This window comes from Schistocerca serialis, chromosome 4, assembly GCF_023864345.2.
Source record: "Schistocerca serialis cubense isolate TAMUIC-IGC-003099 chromosome 4, iqSchSeri2.2, whole genome shotgun sequence".
Taxonomy (NCBI): domain Eukaryota; kingdom Metazoa; phylum Arthropoda; class Insecta; order Orthoptera; family Acrididae; genus Schistocerca; species Schistocerca serialis.
The window spans coordinates 234150057-234170881 of record NC_064641.1 but is presented as its reverse complement, the minus strand read 5'-3'; the positions used below and the strand labels follow the sequence as shown (position 1 = coordinate 234170881).

The following is a 20825-nucleotide window of genomic DNA, read 5'->3' as shown; positions in this document are numbered from 1 at the left end:
GTTCGACGACGTTTTCAGCAGCACGGACTATCAGCTCGGAGACCATGGCTGCGGTTACCCTTGACGCTGCATCACAGACAGGAGCCCCTGCGATGGTGTATTCAATGACGAACGTGGGTGCACGAATGACGAATGACAAAACCACCTTACAGCATCATGATGGTCGCATCCGTGTTTGGCGACATCGCGGTGAACGCACGTTGTGAGCGTGTATTCGTCATCACCATAGTGGCGTATCACTCTGCGTGATGGTATGGGATGCCATTGGTTACACGTCTGGATCACCTCTTGTTCGCATTGACGGCACTTTGAACGATGGACGCTACATTTCATATGTGTGACGACCAGTGGCTCTACCCTTCATTCGATCCCTGCGAAACCCTGCATTTCAGCAGGATAACGGACGACCGCATGTTGCAAGTCCTGTATGGGCCTTTCTGGATATAGAAAATGCTCGGTTGCTGCCCTGGCCAGACATTCTCCAGATCTCTCACCAATTGTAAACGTCTGGTCAATGGTGGCCGAGCAATTGGCTTGTCACAATACGCCAGTCACTACTCTTGATGAACTATGGTATCGTGTTGAAGCTGCATGGGCAGCTGTACCTGTACACGCCATACAAGCTCTGTTTGACTCAATGCCCAGGCGTATCAAGGCCGTTATTGTGGCCAGAGGTGGTTGTTCTGGGTACTGATTTCTAAGAATTTATGTACCCAAATTGGGTGAAAATGTAATCACATGTCAGTTATAATATAATGTATTTGTCCAATGAGTACCCGTTTATCATCTGCATTTCTTCTTGGTGTAGCAATTTTAATGGCCGGTAGTGTATATAATCCATGGCGGTGTAGACTCCATTATCAGTTTGTTCAATATAATATCAAAATAGCCTAGTGATCTGTCTCTCCTCTTTGTGAAGGGCAGTTTTAAGAAAGATAGGTCCACATCTCAAACTACTCGTCTCGGGAGTTTGCGGAATAGTAACAAGGTTAGGTGTTTGTCTGACAGTAAATCAGTAAATCTGGTGCTGTTTCAAGGCCATCATTCAAGGACAGAAAGTGTGGTTCATGTGAGGAAGCATCGAACACTATCCTGTATCCGACGCCTTCACTGTTACATTTCTTCATACGCGATGTGGCAAGTAAAATATGTTTCTAACGGTATAGGCCCCATGTGCAACTTGTACTGATCCCGTGAAACGTAATTTGATGTGGTCTAATGATAAACGACCTTCGGTTCTTCACTTCCTTGGAGCTTGTTTTGTAAGGAACGAAGGTGTGTTTCTACAGCAGTGTGATTGCTGGAGAACAGTATTTCCTTCTTCCGAGGCAGGCATACAAATCTGCAGCCATCTCTCATGTGGTATGACTCTCAGAACGCTTGCAAGGCTGGGTGGTGCTTGGATGTCAACGCTCACTTTTACTGGTCTGTTATTCCACTTGTGCCCAAGTCCCAGAAGCCGTCTACTGACTCGTCAGGCTCATTGAAGCTACCCTGAATGAAGATAATGGTTAACTTGTTAACCGCAGTACCAGGTCTGCTTTCACTAAGGACAAATCCAAAGATTGCTGGAAGAAGAACCAATGAAGATGACACTTTGAGTGTTCAAAGTCACCAATTTGGAATAATGATGAGCTCCAGTTAGGGCTCCAATAGGCAGATCTTCGGTGTCTCTTCTCGGATCTGCCAACCATATGCCATTAATCATATGTTCCTTCATGCGGTACACCATCGTACCAAAACGGATCTTCCTCTTTGAAAGGAATGAAGTGCAAGATGACTCAAATGTTATTATCTCCAGAGTTGTGTTTCAGCAGACAGTCGATCAAGGAATGATGGATAACCTTGACTGACTCCCTGTGTGTAGGATGGCAAGTGTCGGCATACTCCTAGAAGTGGGCCCTCTGACACTGACATGAGTTGTTTGCAAGTGTGTGAAATTGGAATTAGTCGTTTGAGTCATGTTCACTGTCGTGAGGTGGTTACTAGATGGAATACGGTGCTCACCGTTACGTTTTGCACAGGGTGCCTTTCCTCGTTTAAAGCACTTGACTCTTTTGTGGCCACATTTGAGACATAAGAAGCAGCGGTTCATTTTCTCCAGGGTATCTATTCCAGCCCCTGTAAGTTTGCAACCTTTCGGAAATCTTGGCCCCAGTGCTCCCTTTCTTTGCAGTAGGCACAGAAACGGCCTGAAGTTTGATATTTCTTCTTCATTCCACCTTTCGTTTTAACTTTCACTTGAAAATCAGATGGTATAGGTTTATATTTGTCTCGTGGAGAGGTATCTCCATGTGTTTTGTGTGTGGTGATGGTTACCCCAACTCTTCGTTTAGAAACTCTGTGTTGTGTCCGATTTCCATCTTGGATCTTTTGCCTTCATCCATGGATAAATTACTTTCTGCAGATCTCCTCTGGGAATGTATGTAGATTTTTGGGGACGAGCACTCTCCAGTAAGAATCCACATCCACTCTTAATGTTTGGTCCGCTTATGGCACACAGTGTGGGTGGTATTGAGAGCCCCTGAACTACGAGATTCTCAGAGAATGAAGGTGGCTTCGGATAAGTCTATTCTTATCGCAGTATCTAGTTTTCAAAATTTTCATCGTCTGTATATATACAGGGTGACTCACCTAACGTTACCGCTGGATATATTTCGTAAACCACATCAAATACTGACGAACCGATTCCACAGACCGAACGTGAGGAGAGGGGCTGGTGTAATTGTTTAATACAAACCATGCAAAAATGCACGGAAGTATGTTTTTTAACACAAACCTACATTTTTTAAAATGGAACCACGTTAGTTTTGTTAGCACATCTGAACATATAAACAAATACGTAATCAGTGCCGTTTGTTGCATTGTAAAATGTTAATTACATCCGGAGATATTGTAACCTAAAGTTGACGCTTGAGTACCACTCCTCCGCTGTTCGATCGTGTCGGCCGGGGTGGCCGAGCGGTTCTAGGCGCTACAGTCTGGAACCGCGCGACCGCTACGGCCGCCGGTTCGAATCCTGCCTCGAGCATGGATGTATGTGAGGTGCTTAGGTTCGTTAGGTTTAATTAGTTCTAAGTTCTAGGGGACTGATGACCACAGCAGTTAAGTCCCATAGTGCTCAGAGCCACTTGAACCCTGTTCGATCGAGTGTATCGGAGAGCACTGCAACATACATCGCGTTTCTACAGAATGTTCTGCCAACGTTGCTCGAAAATGTCCCACTGGAAACGCGTCGACGTATGTGGTATCAGCATGATGGTGCACCTGCACATTCCGCAATTAACACTAGGCTGACCCTTGACAAGATGTTCGACGGGCGTTTCATAGGACGTGGAGGACGCATAAATTGACCAGCCCGTTCTCCTGATCTTACAGCTCTGGACTTCTTTCTGTGGGGTACGTTAAAGGAGAATGTGTACCGTGATGTGCCTACAACCCCAGAGGATATGAAACAACGTATTGTGGCAGCCTGCGGTGACATTACACCAGATGTACTGCGGCGTGTACGACATTCATTACGACAGAGATTGCAATTGTGTGCAGCAAATGATGGCCACCACATTGAACATCTATTGGCCTGACATGTCGGGACACACTCTATTCCACTCCGTAATTTAAAATGGAAACCACGTGTGTACGTGTACCTCACCCCTCATGGTAATGTACATGTGCGTCAGTGAAAAAGACCAATAAAAAGGTTTTAGCATGTGGACGTAATGTGCTGTTCCAGTCTCTTCTGTACCTAAGGTCCATCACCGTTCCCTTTGGATCCCTACGTAATTCGGTGCTCTCCGATACACACGATCGAACAGCGGAGGAGTGGTACTCAAGCGTCAACTTTAGGTTACAATATCTCATTTTACAATGCAACAAACGACACTGATTACGTATTTGTTTATATGTTCAGATGTGCTAACAAAACTAACGGGGTTCCATTTAGAAAAACGTAGGTTTGTGTTAAAAACATACTTCCGTGCATTTTTTTATGGTTTGTATTAAACAATTACACTAGCCACTCTCCTCACGTTCGGTCTGTGGAATCGGTTCGTCAGTATTTGATGTGGTTTACGAAATATATCCAGCGGTAACGTTAGGTGACTCACCCTGTATATATTTCAGCTGTAACAGCAAACCCATCGACGAAATATTAGGGTTTCCCATTTAAATATCTACGGTGGATTATATGCTTATTCACCACCTACACCATGGGATTTTCCTTTATGGAAGATACGAACTGCTCCCAGAATAGAGGTCATGCTTTTATGTCCCCTGAGAAAGAATACAGTTTGATATTGGGCAACCTGATATCCATGTAGGCATGAGCTGCTGAGGCTGCCAAATGCGCATCAGCTGTATTTATTTCCTGGAAGTGCTCCCCCTACAAGTTCTTTTACCTTGAAGATAGCTCGTTTGTATTTGTCGTTGTTGTCTTCGCAAGCTTCTGTGTCGGCCCCGTGTTTCCTGCCATGCAGCAGGTCCTGTATTGAAACATTGTGTGTGGTCAGCTCATCTAAGATTTCTTGCATGCGTCCCTGACAGTATCCAGCTTCCTTTTCTAGCATGGAAACATGGAACATGTTTATCTGTCAAACAAAATGCGTCGTTTTAGACAGCAGAGTTTTCTGCTTGTGTCGCAGTTTGGACAGAATCGTAGGTGTTGCCTCGGTCATGTTTTTGCTTATTCCCGGGAGGTTGGACCTGTACTACAGTCCTGTAACTGGATGGCGGTGTTGTACAGTATTCACCGTTAGCAACCCTTTGGGATGTTCGCTGTTTCGTAACAGACGGCGCTACAGCATACTAATGTTTTAGCAGACTGCACAAGATTACCCTCCTACCAACAAGCATGCGCGAAGTAAGACCAATCACAAAAATAATCAATCAATAAGTGCAGTCCAACAAATGCTGCGACTTACTTGTATGAGCTGAACAAGACATGACGTTATAATATTTCGAGATTTAAATCGCCCAAAATCTCCGTCGACGTCGAAACCTCTTGAACGTGTAACAGCACTTAATCTATTCATATGCTTATCTGGTTTCGGCGCCAAATCTTTTCTTCTGAGTATTATGTAAATAAATTCAACAAAGTAAACGCTGCTCACACATTTATTCTAGTATGTCAGTTACAATTATGTACATATGCTGTAGAGGGAAGCACAGTCTAAAGTTTTCTATAAAACATCAACAGATGGCGTACAAGTCTCCTATTCCCCATCTGCATATGTACTCCGTGAGCCATTGCACAATGCTTGCGAGAGAGTATGTCGTGCCAATAGTATCGATTTCCTTTCCTCTTCCTTTCATGATTCCAACATAAAAAGTACGATACTGACAGAAAGAACAATGGTCGCAGAGACTACTTCGACTACAGATTCTCTAAATGTAGCCAACGAGAGAGCTACGTCGCCTTTTTCCCAATGTTTCCCGCTTAGCACCCCTAGCATTTCTGATTCAGTTTCATATCAGCTATATCGACTTGTTAGCAGCACGTCTCTGAAATGGTTCCATATCTGTTGACATGCCTACTTGCTGAGGACTCCATATAGCGGAACAGCACTAGCGGCCTGTATGTGTGTGCTGATAAATTGCATTTTCTCAAGATCCTTTCAACAAATCTAAATTCTTAGTTCACCTTCTTTAACAGTGATATGCCTCGATCGCCTCAATTCACATCGCATGTTAGTGTTAACCCTAGAGATTTATTACTACGTGATGTTCTCAAGATGGTCATAATTAATCTTCTAATGAGATACCTTCGGGTTCTTTGTCTCTGTTAGAGAGAAAGAACTGGAAGGTGCATTCCATTCATCTGCATTTGAAAAGAGCTGACATTCGTATCATAAAGCGGCATTTTTGATCAAATCTCTCTGAAATTTCTAGCAATTATCCAACGACGAAATAATACTGAACATGACAGGTCCATTAAAAAAAATCTTATAGTGTTCCTGTAACTTTGTGCTAAATCGTTCATATACGTTCGTGTGTAACTTAAAAATCGGAGTTTGGGTCCGTACCAATCCTCGAAGTAGATCATCGTTCATACTTGTTATTGCAGCAGCAATGTTGTTAGGACAAACTACTATTATTATGATTCTGATGACATGGAAGATACTGCTCTTTCACTGTTCAATACGTTAAGGATAACGCATCTGCGAAGAGTTGATGGTATTGCATTAGTATCATTTACTGTATTAATTAAATGGCTGGTGCAACTGAAATAAACAGCAATGTTTTGCTAGAGATATTTTCCCCGTGTAGTGTAGCTTTATGACTTTTAAGTGTTAAATATTAGAGGCAGACATGAAGCATACCTGTGTCAGGATGTGGGACACTTCCTGGACGGCGCGAGGAACGGCGTGGTTTACTTCAGCCTGGGCTCCAATGTGCGAAGCACCGCCATGCCTCCAGAGAGAGTCCGTGCCTTCCTGGACGCTTTCGCTGGAATCCCGCAGCGCGTGCTCTGGAAGTGGGAAGCTGATGGACTGCCCGGTCATCCCGGCAACGTGATGACCGCCAAGTGGCTGCCGCAGCAGGACGTGCTGGGTGAGTGTGCGGACGCCCTCCACTGTAACGGCCTGCGAGGCTGCCGGGTGTAGTCACTACTGTGGACAAGTGACGTCATTGTACTGTTGCAGCTCATCCGAACGTACGCCTCTTCATCACTCAGGGAGGACTACAGAGTTGGAACGAGGCAGCTTATTTCTCTGTGCCCGTCATTGGGATTCCCTTCCTAGGAGACCAGATTTACAATGTTGAAAAGATGGTCGGTTTAGGCGTTGGACGAAGGCTGGATTTAGAAGACGTCACGAAAGACAGTGTGATGGAAGCCATACAGACAGTTCTGGAAGACAAGAGGTGAGAGAATTGGTTTTTTAGTTCTCCAGAAGCTGGAGTGTGGGAAACATTGTTCATATTTCTAATGACAAGATTACTCACGTTATCATTTTTACTATAACAAAATACAAGGGACGTTAGCCTCAAGACTTTCATATAGCTAGAACTGCAAAGGCACTCGGCTATTCTGATTTCGTGTAATCCATAAGACAGTTGAAGAGGTTGTTTTCCCGTGAAAATTGTTGCACTTTTTAATAGAATATTAATAACAACCGTCTACACCTACATCCCCATCTAACTTCGTAAGTGTGGCAGAGGGTATTTTGTGTTCTTATCTTTCTTGTTCAGGTCACGATAGTTCGCATGAAGAGCGATTACCGGGAAGACTCCGTGTACACTCGAATCTCCTTAATTTTATTTTCGTGGTCTCTTCGCGAGATATTCTCAGGAGGAAGCAATACATTTGTTGACTCTTCTAGTAATGTACGCTCTCGGAACTTTAGCAATAAACGACTCTATGACGCAGAACGACTCTTTTCCAGCGTCTGCCACTGGAGTTGGTCGATCGTCTCTGTGACGCTACTGCGCTTATTAAATCGGCCTGTAACGAAAGGGGCCTCTTTTCTTTGATCTTCTCTCTTTCCTGTTTCAGTCCTACCTGGTACGGATGCCATAATAACGAGCGGTATACGGAGTATTGATGGAACGAGCGTTTCGTAAGTTAGTTCCCTTTGTTGACGGACGTTTGTTTATGTGGAGGGTCAGTTGCCACTCCCAGCACCAAGCGTCTATCTTCTACAGGTCTTTCTTGCATTCCGCTACAGTTTTCTACCGTCGGGACTTCCCTGTATACAACAGTACACTCTGCGAATAGCCTCACGGAACTTGCGACGTTATCTTCAACAATGCCCTGGGGCAGACTCGAAGTTACTTTTAGATCTGAAGACTTCTGTCCATTGAGAATGACGATGACGTGCTGTGTTCCGTTTGCTTGGAACTCTTCAGTCGAACCACACATTTGGTCTGATATTCTGCAGCTTCGTATTTTGTTCACTAGGCAGCATTGCGGGACTGTATCGAATGCCTTCCGGAACACGATATCTACCTGGGTGCCTGTATCTACTGCTTTCTGGATCTCGTGAGCGAACAGAGCGAGCTGGATTTCACAAGATCGTTTTTTGCGGAACACATGTTTATTCCTATAGAGAAGAGTTTCGGCCTCCAGAAATGTTATAGTACGAGAGCACAGAACATTTTCCAAAAATCTACAATCGACCCTCGTGAGAGATATGCGACTATAGTTTTATGACCTGGGCTTTTCTCCAATCATCAGGAACACTTCGCTCCTCCAAAGACCTGCTATGGCAGGGACAAGTTCTTTCATACATTATGTGTATACTATTGGTCCAGTGGCCTTCCATCTATTGAGCGAATCCAGTTGTTTTCTATCCCGTGGTCACCTATTTCGCTATCAGCCATTTTGTCACTTGTACTCTTAACACAGTGGATCTCCTTATACCGAATACCCTAACGATTTCCGAAATGGAATGTCCCATGCATCTAGCTCCAACTACCAGTCCACATGTAAATCCTGTTAATTCCAGTTGTGAAGCTGTAATCACGACAGAACAATTTTTACATGAATCACCTGAGTACAAATGACAGCTCCGCCAATGCACTGGCGTTTATACCCTTTATACACGATACTATCGCCATCTGCACGTGTGTATATTGTTATCCCATGACTTTTGTCACATCATTGTAAGTAAATGCAGTCGACAGAGTGGCGAAGTTAAAATTATGAAGTTGTGAGATGTCGCGGCTGACTTGCCAGCCACAGGCTAAATTTTACACCTTCTGAAAGCTAGAAACTACTACCGGCACACTCACCACTGACTGCAGACCGAAGTACTCCCATGAAGGCCACACTAGAAAAATCCCCGTAAACATCAGTGCTGTCTGTTTCAGTGCTTGGGAACGCATACCACTTTAGTCGTGTTACAACGTCTTGCGAACTTACGTTAAAGTGATCATACCTTAAATACCAAGCGTTTTCTTCATACTACACATATTGGAATGAGCGTCTCCCAGGGTCTGGTCTTTTCGGTCCTTACAAAATATTCTCATAGCTATGATAAACATCAACCAAATCACGACGTATTACCATTATGCACTATTGTTAAAAATGGGGAGTGTAAGTAGATATTTTTATACACATACATCTTGTGTATCAAATCAGAACGTATTTTACTGATCGTTTGCAAGATACTATTTTCTGCTATATATCATTCGCCATTTAAATTACTACTCTCTCAATTGCAGCTCCGTTTCACTGACACTGATTAATGTTTAACACAGAAATAACTTACATATCTAAACATAAATAATTTTACCAAAGGAATCAAGGATAGAGTATTCCTGATTCATATCATAATACTTATAAATGCGGAGTACTTTTATTTCCGGTTAATTTGATTGAGTGTTTTTATGAAATGCCAGTATTCTTGATGTGCCTACATTATGGGCTTTCTGCGTCAGTTTGTATTCACTGTATAGGTCAGCTAGTGTTTGACATAATTTTTATCATTGTGGCACCTTTGGTTTGCCTGTAGCATAGTTTAAAGTGTATTGGTAATCACCGCACATAAAGTTAAAATTACAAGTTAGTGTTAACGCAGTGTCGTGTAATGTTGCACAGAAACCGTGGGATCCAGATGCACAACGTGATATCGTCATTTATTATCTAGCTTCATAGCTTTAAATTGTAGTATTTTTTTGTGAAATATTTGAGAGTAATATCCTGTCGCTATAAGAAGACATCTCGACAGTCGGACGTTTGCTTGTCGCGGATGCGTTCATCAGCACGCTTCCTGGAACTTCTAGGCCGTTACTTCCAATTTATAATAGAATATTAATAACACTTCGCACTCATATCACACTTACAGGACCATACCCACACAAAGTTTCGGTTGGATCCTCACATAGACCAGCATTCATACTTCACAATTACATTTTTAAGTTTTGTTACAAACAAAGTTGTCGTGACGTATTTGGCACGCTGGTAAGACAAGCATCAGTGGGAAATGTACTGGTTTTACGGCATTTCTTTTACATTCACCATATTAAAGCAGTATATCCAATTTCTCCTCACTGGTGTTCACGTTTGCACCGAACGATAGCTGAAGCGGAAATGAGCGTCCTACAGTGCAGACAAGTAAACAGGTAAATGTGTTGACATTCTGAGAGCGTAGCATGCGAGCTCTGCTCGACGCTATTTGCCCGAGAATTATAGGACATTTCTCTAATTTTTTTACCACACGTTTCAACGTCAACATTAGCAAACGCTGTATCACTATAATTGTCTTCTAAAGAGCTATCGAATGCAATTACATGAAGTACACGATTCCATTTTTAGAAAAGAAAAGTACTTGCTTGAGTATATCTATTGTAACCGTTCACGAAATAAGAGGGGTGTTACGTCTTACGTGATTCACCCACACTTGATGGTCGACATGCGAATCATCGTCGCATTTGTAGACAAAATGTATCTCGCAGAACCTAGCCCCAGCAATAGGTTTAATAGAAATGCGATTTGAAAAACGTGGCTCTGGAATGCTCTAACCGTGTGCAATGTGGCTAAAAGGGTAGCGTGAACACTGCGTTGTCCCATTACGTTCATGAGATAAAACAGTGGTGCCCGTAAAAATATACAGCCTCGCCGATGTACGAATGGTACTCGTGCCACACTTTTTCAGATAAAGCATTAAACTGTATCCAATTTACTCCTCCACAATGCGGTATCTCGTGTATTTCTTTCTGTTGCTGTTATCTTTATTTAAAATTTAGGACATAACATGAACTTTTTGCAGACGTAAACAACTAATTTGTTTCGTCCATGACACAAATAAAGTAAGCTTGTTCCTTAAAGTGTCGTCAAAAATAAAAATCAACTGTAGTAAGATCCGGGGAAGATGGAGGCCAGAATATGGAGCTTCTACGACCAAGCTATTCTCCCGGAAACGTTTCATCTACATAATTAGGCACATTCATTCCAAAGAGTGGCAGCACGCCATCCTGCTGAATGTTTTCTAATGTGTCAGGCAAGATGTTGCAAAGAAACGAACGTTACAGGGCACAATCGACTTGTCCGGCAATAGGTTGAAAATACCTTCACGAGTGAAGATAGATTCGTCAGTCCATTTCGAAATAAGTGTCCAAGGAATAGAAAAGCAACTGGAATCACTCAACAGAGGAAAGTCCACTGGACCTGACGGGATACCAATTCGTTTCTACACAGAGTACGCGAAAGAACTTGGCCCCCATTCTGACAGCCGGGTACCGCAAGTCTCTAGAGGAACGGAAGGTTCCAAATGATTGGAAAAGAGCACAGGTAGTCCCAGTCTTCAAGAAGGGTCGTCGAGCAGATGCGTAAAACTATAGACCTATATCTCTGACGTCGATCTGTTGTAGAAATTTAGAACATGTTTTTTGCTCGAGTATCATGTCGTTTTTGGAAACCCAGAAGCTACTCTGTAGGAATCAACATGGATTCCGGAAACAGCGATCGTGTGAGACCCAACTCGCTTTGTTTGTACATGAGACCCAGAAAATATTAGATACAGGCTCCCAGGTAGAAGCTGTTTTCCTTGACTTCCGGAAGGCGTTCCATACAGTTCCGCACTGTCGCCTGATAAACAAAGTAAGAGCCTACGGAATATCAGACCAGCTGTGTGGCTGGATTGAAGAGTTTTTAGCAAACAGAACACAGCATGTTGTTATCAATGGAGAGACGTCTACAGACGTTAAAGTAACCTCTGGCGTGCCACACCGGAGTGTTATGGGACCATTGCTTTTCACAATGTATATAAATGACCTAGTAGATAGTGTCGGAAGTTCCATGCGGCTTTTCGCGGATGATGCTGTAGTATACAGAGAAGTTGCAGCATTAGAAAATTGTAACGAAATGCAGGAAGGTCTGCAGCGGATAGGCACTTGGTGCAGGGAGTGGCAACTGACCCTTAACATAGACAAATGTAATCTATTGCGAATACATAGAAAGAAGGATCCTTTATTGTATGATTATATGATAGCGGAACAAACACTGGTTGCAGTTACTTCTGTAAAATATCTGGGAGTATGCGTGCGGAACGATTTGAAGTGGAGTGATCACATAAAATTAATTGTCGGTAAGGCGGGTACCAGGTTGAGATTCATTGGGAGAGTCCTTAGAAAATGTAGTCCATCAACAAAGGAGGTGGCTTACAAAACTCTCGTTCGACCTATACTTGAGTATTGCTCATCAGTGTGGGATCCGTACCAGATCGGTTTGACGGAGGAGATAGAGAAGATCCAAAGAAGAGCGGCGCGTTTCGTCACAGGGTTATTTGGTAACCGTGATAGCGTTCCCGGAGATGTTTAGCAAGCTCAAGTGGCAGACTCTGCAAGAGAGGCGCTCTGCATCGCGGTGTAGCTGGCTCGCCAGGTTTCGAGAGGGTGCGTTTCTGGATGAGGTATCGAATATATTGCTTCCCCCTACTTAACCTCCCGAGGAGATCACGAATGTAAAATTAGAGAGATTCGAGCGCGCACGGAGGCTTTCAGACAGTCGTTCTTCCCGCGAACCATACGCGACTGGAACAGGAAAGGGAGGTAATGACAGTGGCACGTAAAGTACCCTCCGCCACACACCGTTGGGTGGCATGCGGAGTATAAATGTAGATGAAGATGTAGGTAAGAGCCCAAATCAGTCCTCCTGTCATTCCAGTCCATAGGTATATGCCAATGCGTACCTGAAAGCCCCGTTCACGGGAGATATGTGGGTTGTGTTCCGACCAATAACGGTTGTTGGAGGTTGAAAATACCTTCACGAGTGAAGATAGATTCGTCAGTCCATTTCACATTATTTATAAAATGTTCGTTATCCTTCACTTGGTGCAAAAGCCATTGACAAATCTGTACTCGTCGTACGCGATCTTCTGGCTATTGGTGTTGAGGTGACGTTTAATGATATGGATGCAGTTCTTCATCGTGCAACGCTTCAACAACCAGTCTTTTAAAAGTTTGGAACCGCCTAACACTATCACGGCTAGTTTGCCGAGTTGACTTCTGAGCGGTTTCAAGAATCATGTACTCGTACGTCTAGACCTTGGACGACCTCTGTCCATTTCTTATGGACGAATATTATGGATTTCCGAAAGGGGTTGCACCAGGTGACGAAAGACATTTCATTGGGCTGGCACATTTAAGGGTGCCTTGCAACAAATGCATGAGCAGCAGCAGCTTGGTTATCGGATGCCCAGCACCAAAAGTGTATATTGACGTGTTCATCATTAGTGTACTCCATCGGGAAGCTGCTCTACATGAACTTGACAGGACCAGTTGTGGTCGTGTACTGCGCAGTAAGTAGATACATACATGCACTTTAATGGAACCCACTGTGATATGCTAAGATACTGTCATGCAACAAAATAGTGTCCTGCTTATAAACGACGAGAACTAGGGAATGGACATCTAAAAAATAAAAAAAGGTAGCTCACTGGTATTCGAACCATATCTCTGTGGTGGACCTAGGTCCACTGTCCCAGCAGTCTACTTATTCAGCTACGACGGCTGGCGGAGTAGCGCGGGGCGATACGCGTTCCTCTGTACATTCCAGTGCGCTGTTCGATGTGACAGTCTTACCAGCTCCTCGTTTTCATACTTTTTCAAAATTTACCCGATCTGATTTTGCTAGATAAACATCTGGATGAGGAATCGCAAGCCGACCACCAAGTCAGCACTCATATCCATTAAATCCCTATACATATATATATATATATATATATATATATATATATATATATATATATATATATATATATATATATAGTGTAATGGACGTGAGTTCAGATTCTATTGGTGACTGAGGGCAGCGTACGGGACAACATTAACTCAGTATTTACGTCATTTGCAAACTAATAATTATAACTATTACATGTCATATGATTTTAGGTTGGGTAGCACCTCCTAGTAGATATGGAAAGAGTGCATATTTTCCCCCAAGGCAGCAGGTCAGATGTTGAAGTGTGGACGAATGGACAAAAAACGGTTAGCATCTACTGAGAGGCGCAGTCCAATTAGTGCTACAGTTACGACCATGTGTAAAACATGAGGTGGTAAGTTACGTAGATTTTCGGGGGAAGAGTGTTCAATGCAGAGAAAAAACCAACACACTGAGGTGTATACATACAAAAATATCTGTAATTTTACCCATTACATCGTATATATGTAATGGCGGCAGGTGTAATGCAGGGCAAAACCACCTCTTAATGCTTTGAAGATTTGGAAAATAGAGTTACATTTACATTTAGTATGGGACATCTTATTATCTCCAAAACACTGGTTTAATTAGAAGAGGAAGGGAATTGGCTCTGGTCTTTTTGAGAAACAATCTTAACACACGAGTACATTTCTTAAGAGGAAATCACAGAGAAACTAAATCAGTTACGTGCGTACTGAGTGTGTGATAACTAAGAATGAAAACAGACACAGTTCCAAAGACACGGTAATAGAAGCGAAAAACTGTCTACTTAAGATGAGTCGAGAAATGAGCCGTATTCGAGGCAGTTGCAAATGTGTAGCTGACAGCTGCCACTGACATCCGCATGAAGCATTGTCCTAGCCAGGACAAATGTATCTGGAACGTCAAGTATTCGATTGAGTCTCAACTAATTGTGTGTAAATTTTACACATCGTCCTTGGTTGGGGAATGTGATATACACATGATGTGATCTGACATCTTGCTTCTGGCGTAATAGAATGTCTAATGCGAAAACCTTGTCCAGGATATTTAAGTCGAGCAGCGACCCTACGATGGTGTCTTAGATCACATGGCCTCCGGATCATTCCGGCCACATTCATCTCAGATACGACGTGCAGACTACTTCTACTGATAAGGTAGTAGAACTGCAGCAGCCAACTGAACAGTCTTGTCGAGATTTACTAGATGAACCGGGATCTCTGGAAGTGTAAGTCGCTGTAGAGATGGAGTCAACATGTGGTAAACTTCATTTAGCAAGTATATGTGTAAATCGTAGCATGCATTGTGTTTAAATGTATCGCATGTCGCGTTGGGATTGGTCAGTTAGAAGAAGCTAGTAATCAGTAAATAAACTACTATACAAAAAAGTTAAAAATGTTGACAAAGTTTACCATTCTTGGCAGAGCTATTTGTCCCTGTAAGATCCTAATATACAATCTATGCTTATTTTAGTTTATAGCAAGAGTATATTATCAACGTCTAACCACTGAAAATATTTGAGCAATGCACTAAGGAAGTATTTGGTCTTCTGCTGCTAGGCTCATTACTCAAAAAAGTCATATGAACAAATCATCTATGTCCAACTGATCCACCTCATGAACTGAGGTATGATTACCAAAATGCATAGTAGGAAGATCAGTTCTTGTGGCTGATTATAATAATAAGCATTCTAATATTATTTAATTTTGTGTAACTCATGATATTATATGGGGTTATGTGTCGGGACTATTTAATCATGGAACAAATCACTACATAATACACAGAGGAATCATACGAAATTTAAAAAAAAAACATGATGATGGAGACAAGAAAACAAGAAATATTTACGATGGCGTACAGATTGCATAATACATTACAATGCAAATCTTTAAACTTCTGCGATCTGCGAGGACCTCCTCTCTCTCTCTCTATCTCTCTCTCTCTCTCTCTCTCTCACTCACTCTTTCCAAGCATTAATCCCGACGTTGTGGGGTCTGCTGTTATGGTTAAACGGGCGTGACATGTTAATTTTAAGGGGTGGCCCGATGCCCTTCCTGTCGCCACCCCGTACCCTCCCCCCCCCCCACCCCAACCCCCACCCCAGGATGGAATTAGTGTATCCCAGCTGTCTGCGTCGAGTGTAAGCCACAGAATAGTGCGAACGTTTTAGAATGTCTGAGAGTCGTGTAATTGAGGCAGAACGTGGGAACCAACCCGGTATTCGCTTAGCGGGATGTGGAAAAAACAGCTTAAAAACCACATCCAGGCTGGCCCACACACCGGCTCTCGTCGTTAGTCCACCGGGCGGATTCGAACCAGGGCCGGCGCGCCTACCTGAGTCCAGAAAGCAGCACGTTAGCACTCTCGGCTACCCTGCCGGGTTTCTGCGAGGAATACCTGTACGGCATAAATAGAGTGCTGAAAAAGGAAGTCTTTCGACTTTGATTTGAAAGCCTGGGTTTCTAGAGGTCTCCTGGAAGTATGCTGTGAGTGGAACTTGCAGAGTAATATACTGCATTCTGTGCAATGGTTAAAGAAGAGTTATCCAAATGCCAATCGTTATTATTATTTAGTGCTCAACGAATTACTATGGCAGTTCCTTCTGATGGAGTACATAATTATTTATAACAAATGCCACAAGGGTTTATACGTGCATAAATGGCAGAGTTGAACTGTAAAATGCTTGAACAATGGCATGAATGAAGACCGCGAACTGTCGCTGCAGATCGTTCTGATTGCGCTTTTTCCGTTCTGAGAATATTTTTTGTGGCTGCACAGATTTACCCAAAACTGTCAAATAAATGAACTTTTGTGCCTCAGTGTCTGAGGCAACGTTAATTATTCTCAAAGTGAATTTAGCACTAGTACATTTCTGCTTGATATCCCGAAAGTAATAGTTCTAAGAAATCTACTTGCCGACGTGTAACTGTGGCTACACACAGATTCCTCTCAAAAACTCCAAAATTGTCTGTTCTTATCCGTTTCCACTCTCCCTGTGAACCGTTCTATAAACGAAATTTCAGTTATCATTGAGTTCAGATCATGTGTTTGTCATCAGTTTGTTAGTGATGTAGGCAGACAACATTTACAAGAAAGCACATATAATGTTCACAAAAATTCTCTTGTTGTAGCAAATAAAATATTTTATACAGCTCAAAGGTTCTGCTTGGCAGAACCACTGCTATGATAATTTGAACAAATTAAATTCCTTTTCCCTGCTGCAGCTACCAGGAGAACATGAAGCGCTTCTCCGCCATCTACCGGGAGCACCAGAGCACGTCCCTGGAGAGGGCGGTGTGGTGGGTGGAGTACGTGATCCGCCACCAGGGGGCGCCTCACCTGCGCAGCGCAGCCCTCGACCTGCACTGGTGGCAGCTGCTGCTGCTCGACGTCATAGGCTTCATACTGGCTGTGGCGGCTGTGGTGGCGTTTGTCCTCTACAGGCTGACTCGGTTGCTGTTTACGTGGCTCACTTGTCGCAACAAACTAAAGAAACAGTGAGACTCTTCGGGTCTCATGTGCCTTTATCTCGGCAGTTACCAGTATCTGTGAACCAGTCTGCACACAACCAAATGCAATATGTATTTCGTGTAAGAAGCTACTATTGAAATCGAAGAACCATGACAATACTTTATCAGGAACTTATAAGGTTTCATAAGGAACGTGTTAATTACAAAACCAGTTTTCTACAAAATCAAATCATTGTGTGCTGCCATATATATCGCTGAGGCTGCATACAGCTGTAGATGTGAACAACCAAAACATGCGTGTTGCCCAGCATGTGGACCTTCTGAGTATATATTTGGTTAGCATAATATAAATCAATGTCTTGTCTACCATGTAGAAATATGTTGTCACTGAAGTAATCACACCTCGTTAGTTCTGCAGCTCTCCAGATAGCCCACATTACTGCCCTTATTATCACTGGAGCAATCTAAATCGTCTCTGTGCGTGAAACTGAAGTTAAATTTATTTTATGTTCCTTGCTTTGTTGCCTGTAATATGTGACGCCAGTTGTGTCGCTGTGGTACTGTTCAGAGAACTCACCATAGCAGTACGTGGCTGCGCTTACTGGAGCTCTGTGAAAACCCTCATACTTTATGAGGACGTGGCTTCGTGCTTTTTCTCTAATTTCGTGAGTACTGACCTTGTTTGTATGCTGCTTTTCACACTAGTGAATAACGGAACTGGAGACACCCAACGAGCAACGTATCGCATCTCCACTCACCTTGATGATAGCTGTGACAAGTCATGGCACGAATTCATGTGACACCGAAATCATTGTAGCTCTGTTGTGATTGAAGACCTTTCAACCTCTGTCCAAAATTTACAGGGATTGTCTAAAGGCGTGCAAATCACGCTCGATGACGTCCCAAAAGTCAGGTGATTCGTAGGGGCACATAGTCACTCTCATCTTTGTGGACTGATTCTCCAAATATTGTAACATAATGCAGGAGCGATGAGGTGGTGCAGTGTATTGCTGATGGTAAAGGTCACATGTGATAGGCTGTAGATAAATAAAAGGAAGCTTATTATTAGACAGTTGTTTTCTGTAAAGTTTTTCAGAGAAAGACAATGACACAGTATCAGAGGTTACTTATCCATGTAAACATCGAACAGACGATAATATACCGACGACCTGTCTGAATGGCATGCTGTTAACAAGCAGGATTTATCACTTTTCTTCTCATATTGTAATGGTTACAGAAAACAGAGATCGTATTTAATATTTCAATAAATTACAGTTCAAATCGCAGTTAATTTCTTTATAATTTTATTTAATGATTTCGGTCTATAAGACGTTTCTCAGACCAAGGCTCTAAAATATATAGCATTTATAATGGCCCATACATGACATACCTTACACATGTTGAATTTATCATAGTAGCAACATTAGTTCCTATAAAGTGATGTGATATTCAGATGAAGTGCGAAGCCAATGGAGCCAGCTGAGGGACTGAGACGCTGGAGGGACAGCTGACTAACTAACAAATGCTAGGAGTTATAAAAGGGAAGGTTCACCCACTGATCCTGAAGTGATCCGTATAGAAACCCTCCTAATCCACACACAGTTTTTGCATAAACAGGAAACCCCCGTATTACACAAGAAGAAACGTACAATTTGTTTACAGTGTACTAATCAATTCAAAAAGTTTTAGAAGGCCAATAGCAATAGTCAGGACATTGAAAACTGCCACCTGTCACGTACTTCACCGAGATCACAGGCTGCCATAGAGACTAATACAGAAAATAATTTCTGCTCAACGAAGATTATACCGCGCAAGATGCCAAGGGACGTTATGGAGCCGCAAGGCAGCTTGTGCTGCCGTCCAACGTGTAGCTTCTCCTCCCGCTGGGCCAGTGAAACAATGTGACTCGTCCAACATCCGGTACTATTATCTGTCTAGGCTCGACCTGACCAGTCGCATACATAGACATCGCACTTATTGAAACTGCGGAAAACATTTTAAGACTTGTTACAATCAAACATAACAAAACGCACGAGTGAAATACTGCTGCCTGTTGGTTGTTAACGGAACAGTTAAGTTGTGTTCAGGTTGTCATGCTGACTGGCACGGTTTGTCCTTTCTGTGGAGCGCTGAGCAGTGCACAAATGGTCGCAGGGAGACGCAAATGAGCCGAAGTTATCGTCATAGGAGCACCACTTCTTGCTGGTAGGCCGGAGTAGCGTTGTGCGGCGCCCGACGCTCGGCATTCGGAGGTGTCGTGAAACTGTAATGTGTGATCACAGCCTTTGTACTTGCCTTCATAGAGAGGCGGCGTCTTCTGTATCTCCTAAGCACGGCGACTAATATAATAATAATTTCAACGAATCATGCCATATGAATACAGTGGTTGGGTAACAGTTTCAAGTGTCACTGCTATCTAATCCTACAAATGTTAAAAGAAACAGTAATTCGTTATAAAACCACTCTTATTTACACACATGTTATTTAGAGTTTGACTAAAACCAAGTTGAGGTTTCCTGAAATTGCTGCAACCAGTTGGCTTTTGTTCTGTTCTTCAATTTTTCTTTTCCATTACCGGTTTCGAATCGCCTAGAAATTCATCATTAGATGGTACATATTTACTGTAATGCAAATTACTACATTTTAAAAATTGTATGTAATATATATTTGTACCATCTGGTGATGAATTGGTAGGCGATTCAAGACCGGTAATGGAGAGTAAAAGTCAAAAAATAATCCAAAAGATGACTTGACAAAACAATTTGGCTCCGTATTCGTAACGCATGAAAGTTGGAAAACCATGTTGCTCTCTAAGTATGCCAAACTACTTACGAGTACATTACAGAAGATACTAAAACCGTAAAATAAGAGAAAAAACAGAGGATCGGTTAGTCAAAGCTACAACAATTTAGGAAATAAGTAGTAGAAATACCTTTCTTGAAGTCTTTCTGCTCATTTAACGAATCTTGAGACAGTCTCTTGTGGTGTCTATAAAGTTCTATTTCTTGTAATGTATTCAATAATAACTTGTTTGGAACATTATGCAATTTTTTTAAACTGGCATCTATATTGCTACCTAGTGCTCCTTATTTGAGTGGCGCTAACCAAATATGGATTTACCGCTTGTTACTCCTGTGATACGGGTTTTGAACGTATTGCAGAAAATGCAGTATTATTTTTCACAGTCTTTACATTTGATATTGTAAACACCAGACTCATTAAAACACCTTCCGCTGGACACTTACAGCGTGTTTCAGTTTCATCTGTAAAGAGTTCTTGCTAATAATATCTGTATTTCGAAATAACTAGCTATCTTGTTTGAAATATTGCCCATATATGTCATACTGATCAAACTTCAATATTGCGGTCAATGGCTCTCGCAATTTATTTCAAAATTAGAATTTCTTTTTCAATTTATACGGTTTTTTAAAGATAACAATAAAATTGTGTGGACGACAGATATAAAGAATGCCTTTATGTATTTATACAGATGATGCGAATTTGAGTTAGTGACTGTAACTACAGTAGAGGATTTTCTAAATATTCTGAACTGATGTCTACATTTATTACTTATAATTTTCAAGTTTAGGAAATTAATTAATCTGCCTACTTCATTTTCGTCTGTTAATTTAATCTTAGGAGGTTTATCGAATATTATCGATGTCAACTGTAGTCCCTTTGTACAGTATTATTGTGTTATCAATGTACCTTTTATACTAAATAGTTTTCGTTCTATT

The 20825-nt window shown here is 42.3% G+C and overlaps 1 protein-coding gene across 1 annotated transcript in view; it reads left to right on the top strand.

Moving 5' to 3' along the window:
• Positions 1 to 17119, top strand: part of LOC126474372 (UDP-glycosyltransferase UGT5-like) — a 70274-nt gene extending 53155 nt beyond the window's left edge. Inside the window, exons 5-7 of the mRNA XM_050101838.1 lie at positions 6327 to 6549; positions 6642 to 6861; positions 16843 to 17119. Coding sequence (XP_049957795.1) covers positions 6327 to 6549; positions 6642 to 6861; positions 16843 to 17119 — 720 coding nt within the window. The remainder of the gene's footprint in view (positions 1 to 6326; positions 6550 to 6641; positions 6862 to 16842) is intronic.
• The last annotated feature ends 3706 nt before the right edge of the window (positions 17120 to 20825 follow it).